Source organism: Monoraphidium neglectum, assembly GCF_000611645.1.
Source record: "Monoraphidium neglectum strain SAG 48.87 unplaced genomic scaffold scaffold03292, whole genome shotgun sequence".
NCBI classification, from domain to species: Eukaryota; Viridiplantae; Chlorophyta; class Chlorophyceae; order Sphaeropleales; family Selenastraceae; genus Monoraphidium; species Monoraphidium neglectum.
The window spans coordinates 1-5189 of NW_014010336.1; the positions used below are offsets into that span (position 1 = coordinate 1).

General features: G+C 63.1%; 2 protein-coding genes across 2 annotated transcripts; both read right to left on the reverse strand.

Moving 5' to 3' along the window:
• Positions 1-1342: 1342 nt before the first annotated feature.
• Positions 1343-3162, reverse strand: MNEG_12533 (hypothetical protein; the record flags this gene model as incomplete). Its single annotated transcript, XM_014038994.1, has 2 exons — positions 1343-1621; positions 3157-3162. 2 exons carry the CDS (start codon positions 3160-3162, stop codon positions 1343-1345), a joined length of 285 nt encoding a protein of 94 aa, XP_013894448.1.
• Positions 3163-4708: 1546 nt separating this feature from the next.
• MNEG_12534 (hypothetical protein) lies at positions 4709-4918 on the reverse strand (the record flags this gene model as incomplete). Its single annotated transcript, XM_014038995.1, has 1 exon — positions 4709-4918. One exon carries the CDS (start codon positions 4916-4918, stop codon positions 4709-4711), a length of 210 nt encoding a protein of 69 aa, XP_013894449.1.
• Between the last annotated feature and the right edge of the window lie 271 nt (positions 4919-5189).

The following is a 5189-nucleotide window of genomic DNA, read 5'->3' on the forward strand; positions in this document are numbered from 1 at the left end:
GAGTGTGTGTGTGTGTGTTTTGGGGGGGGTCGTTGGGTTGGATGGCCGCAAGGTGTAGAAACGGGCAGCTGGTTGGCCTCTGGCTGTCGGATTGGGGCGCATCAGATCCAGTCAAAGACTGCCGCCGTCGGGCCGGGAGGTGAGGCCAGAGGAGAAGCAAAAACTCTTTCATGCTGACGGGTTGAGCGCAGCTCGGGATGACTACGCGTCCTGGGTGTTAGGACCAGGGGTGCCCAAAACTCACGAGCCCACCCCCCCCCCCCTCGCCTCCCGCGCAGCAACCACCGCGGTCTCCGCCACTACTGGGGTCTGCGCGTGAAGGGGCAGCACACCAAGACCACCGGCCGCCGCGGGAAGACGGTCGGCGTGGCCAAGAAGAAGTGAGGCGGCTGGCGGCAGCTGCCGCGCAGCTTCCTCCTCCGCTGGCCGCTCGGCACGTGCAGCGGACCTCGCCTGCCCCACTGGTTGCGGCGCCCGCGTGAGGGGCCGGGCTGTGGCTGGTGTGGCTGGCCCTTGCTTGGCGAGTGTAACCAGGCGTGTCGGCGTGGTTGTGCCAAAGCAGCTGAATGCTGGCAGCAGCAGCAGCAGCAGCAGCAGCAAAGTCAGGGGGCCGAAGCAACAGTAATGGTGCCGACCGCCATGACCTGCGGCTGCTCAGCTCCTACATCGCGCCGCCACTCGGCACCGCACAACGCGCCGCCCCGCGGCGTCGCCGGGGTCCTCAACACTCCGGGAAGGCGCGTGGCAACATCAACCGCTACGACTATCGGGCCGGTCCAAGCTTGCAGAGTGCTCTCAACCAACAACAGAGTTGGGGTTGGGCCAAGCCTACTGCATTTGGAAATCTTAGTTTGATACCCGCTGAGGCTGCTTGCAATCCTTCCAAACACCTGACGTCCTGCAGCCCCTGGCCGCAAATGCACGGCGGCTTTCCCGGGGCGGGGTGATGTGGCAGCAAAGCGCACCACCCCATTGACTGCCGGGCCTGGGAATCCTGAATGAGAAGATCTCCAATCCTGTTGACTTTGTCAACCACCACAAAGGGGGCTGATGTGTTACCATGGTGGATAAACAGCCCACTCGACGGCTGACAGCCCAGGACTTCCCTTCTGCTGCCATCAGCGCCAAAAACGCAATGTGCTGCCTCCCTCCAAACCACCTGCATACAAAAAACGTCTGCGCTATGCCACACCTGCACACCCCCTTGTTTACCCGAAAACACCGGCCGCCCCGCGAAGCGCCCGTCCTGCCCGCTGCTACAAATCGCTCGCAGGGAGGCCGACCCCGCCAAGCCACCTCCCCTGGACCCCGTGCCTGCCAGCCGCGCCGGGCCGCCCCGCCCTCACGCCGTCCCCGCGCCCGCGCCCGCGCCGCCCGCGGCCGCGGCCTTCCGGGCCTTTTTCTCCGCCGCCTTTGCCATCCTCCGCCTCTGCTTCTCCCGCTTGCGCTCCTTCTTGCCCATCTTCTGCAGCTGCTTCGCCGCCAGCTTGGCGGCGGCCTTCTTGCTCTTCTTGGCGAGAAGCTTCTTGTTGGCTATCGCGGCCAGTTCCTCTTTAGTCAGCTCTACCCTTGGGGCGGTGATCTGGGCGCCCTTCTCCTCGGCAGAGTGGGACTCGATCAGCTGCGGCGGCGGCGGTTTTGGGGGGTTTCGAGGGGTGAGGTTTCGGGTCAAAGGTGCGACGTGGGAGTATGTTGGAGAGACGGTTGGATAGAGGGTTGAAAGCACGTCCCCAGAGCGCCCCGTCGTCCCACCAACACCACACACACTCAAACACGCGGGCGTACGCACGCGCGCGTACGAACACGCATACGTGTACAAAAACGCGCTCACATGCACACACACTCACACACACACACACACACACACACACACACACACACACACCACACACACACACACACACACACACACACACACACACACACACACATGCACACACACACACACGCACACACAGCAGCCTCTTGGTAACCGCAGAGCGTGGGGTGCAGCGCTCTGCGGCCGTACCAGGATCCGCAACGGGGAGGCGGGCTGCTATCGGATCCCAAAGTTCGCGGCCCGTGCACATCAGCAACGGGTGTCGCGCAGCCCGCTCGGACGAGTCAGGGCTGGACCGCGCTGGGTAGAGCGCAACCGCTCAGCCAGGGGCCCCCCACAGTGCAGCCCCGCAGCACGGAAGACGGCAACCCGTCGACCTCGCATGCGTGGTGCGCCCCCGTCGGATGGTCACAGCCCCTTGCGGCGGCCGCCAGAAGTCGCAAGAGCACGGGTCGCCGCGGGTTCGGCGCCGCTGGGTGCACAAGCAGCAGCGCGCTGCAGCGCGTGTGCCCGGTGCACCTAAACAGCGGCGCCGCCGACCAGGTGGGTGCCTGCAGGGGCGATTGGGACGTGAGGCAGCAGAGCGCGAGCTGCATCGCATGTCCACTCACAGGTTGAAGGCGTAGAGGGCGTGCAGGAGCTCGAGGTGTTGTTCGCGTAGACTGTGTGAAGGACGGAAGGGTGGGTGGGACGGAAGACTTGAACAAATTAAAATATGATTAAATATATGTGAATGTTGCGTTTTATGTCGGCGAGACGGAAGGGAGAGGGCCGTTTTTGCCAGCTCAGCCGGTCAATCGCGAAATTCCTCCGGGTCAAGACTCTCGAAACGATGCCAACCGTCGTAAGCAAACGGTCAGTGTGATGTATATCGTCTGCTGCTGCCGTGAACCTGGGGTCTGGCCGGGGCCGAGCCCCGCGGTGCGCGCTACGCATCCCCACTCTGTGCCGTGTGGCGCTGCTGTCAGTGCGTGATATTTGCCTTGCCGCACACGACAGCCCCTGGTGCCTTCGGCTCCCCTGCAGCCACGATTGCAACCACGCCATTCCTCGCCGGCAGCAAGCATGGTAGTTCGTTAGGCTGCACAGCAATGACCTGTCCATTAAAGCCCCTGGTGACGACGAAGCCACGTCTCTTACTGCAAAGCCTGCACCCGCACCTGCACAAGCTAGCGCGCCCCCAGCAGTCCACTGTGTTGTGCTCCACGCCACAACTAGCCCGAGGACCTGCGGGGCAGGCTAGGGGCGAGGGCGCCCGTGGTCGGCTGTGTGAGTCCCCGCCGCTCCCATGAGGCTGGTCGGCTGCGTGCATGTCTTTTGCGCGTGTATGCAATCACCTGCATCCGCAACACCTTGGCTTGCAATGGCTGTCAACTTTTCAACCCCAGTAGCTCATGGCATGGAAAAAAATTGGCAGGCACCTGTCACTCCGACCTTCGTGCACAATTTTATATGCCTGACTGCCTGCCTGCCACGCACGTGTGAACTTCTTCGCACTCACACGTACGTATGTATGTCCCCCTGTCGTACGCCTCCCTCTGCCACTCCCTCCTCGGCCGATGCCCATGCATCTCGTCCCTCAGTCATGGAAAGTTTGAGAGCAGCCTGCAACAAAGGATTTCCTGGAAGGTGTGCTTACTGCCGTGAATGACCGTGAGAGCGCAAATCGCCCCACGCAGAGCATCTTGTTACTAGTGCGGCTATACATCTGCTGTAACCCCCGCCGCGCGAGGAGCTCGAGCTGCCAACAGGTGTGCCTTGCTTGGCGGGGGCGCATGCGTTCTGAAATGACAGATGACAAGGCGTCTGAAAATCAGTGCGGGCGTCGGCGGGGGTATGTGCATGTGCGGGCGCCCGCTCGTGCGTGTCTAGATCGCAGACCTGCGACAACGGCCAAAACGGTTTGAAAAAGGCTTGAAGCAGAGCAGTGCAGTGTGCTGAGTGGTGTGTGTATGTGACAGAGTGCGCCCCTGGCCCTACTCAAGGGGGCACAAGGGGCCCGCCTGTTGAGAGATGATGGTGGCAGCAAGAAACGCTGCAGGCGGTGCAACCATGTTATTGTGCAGCAGGCAGCAAAGGAGGGAGCGAAATCAAGCACTCATTATGAGCGCGCGCAATCCTGGTGGTATCATTTGGGTCGAGGGCCGCGCACCAGGCACGCTGCCAAGTGCGCCCACCCGGCGCATGCGGTTTGGGCGGCGCGAGTGGGAACGCCGCGTGGACGTCACAGGGGCGGGACGAAGCCTTGCAGCAAGTGTGCAAGTGCAACACAGTGTGCATGTGTTGACGGGCTGCGCAGGAAAGGTGCGCGCATCAGTTCACAATGCGCTCGCAAAACTATATGCAGACACTTGGATGTTCTTGAAGTGAAGCGAGGCGCGTGCCAGCTGTCAAAACAGAGCCCCCAGAAGAACAGGAAGCCCGCCCAGCTCGACCTATCAAACGCCCCCTTCCCAGCCAAAAAGTTAGCAAGGCGCGCCCGTGGTGCCGACCACCGCTCAGCAAAAGCCGGGCGCGCCGCCGCCCGCTGTGCGCGCTCGAGCGCGCGGAAGCCCGGCGGGTGCCCATCGCCTTGATAACCTCTGGAGTGAGGGGCGATGACTCCGAATTCGGCGACGACGGCGGTCCCCGCACCCACACAGCATCAGTGTTCCAGCAGGCGGCCCCGTCCCTGCCCTTCCACCTCCCTGCCCCTCCTCCCTGCCCCTCCTCCCACCCCCCACCCGATATAATGAACCCCGCTCAACGGCACCCGAGTGATAACGGGTCAAGCTTCCAGCAGCGATGTGTCGTGGGGTGCCTCCAATATTCCATCCCACCACACACGTGCCCAACACACTCCTCATCGCTCTCACACCTACATGCAGCGCGCGTGCGCCCGCGCCATCCTTACGCACGCCCCGGCCCCGGCCGCGGCGGCAGCCCGGACCCCGGCACCACCGGCAGGGGCGCGCCGGTGACGCCGAATTTTATGGACGAGACGAGCACGGCCCTGGGCAGGAAGGGCCAGCAGAGGGTGTTGAGGTGGCCTATGACTTCCTCGGGGGCCATGAAGGCCAGCGCCCAATTCATCAGGTTGCGCAGCCGAGACTCACGCATCTGGGCGGGCGGCGGGATGGGAACCAAAGCGCGGTCGGTCGGTCGCGAGGTCGGGTGACGTTTCGGAATTTTTCAGCGGGGTTTCTGGGGGTATGGGGGAGAGACTCCGGTTCGTGTTGGAGGGTTGGCGGGGGTTTGGGTGTGAAACTCGACTTCGTATTCCCGTGTGCCCATGAGGCACCGCCCTCCCAACAGGGCAGCCAGGCTTGTGCTGAGCCCGCCCGCCGCTCAGGACTACACACACACACACACACACCCACACGCACACGAA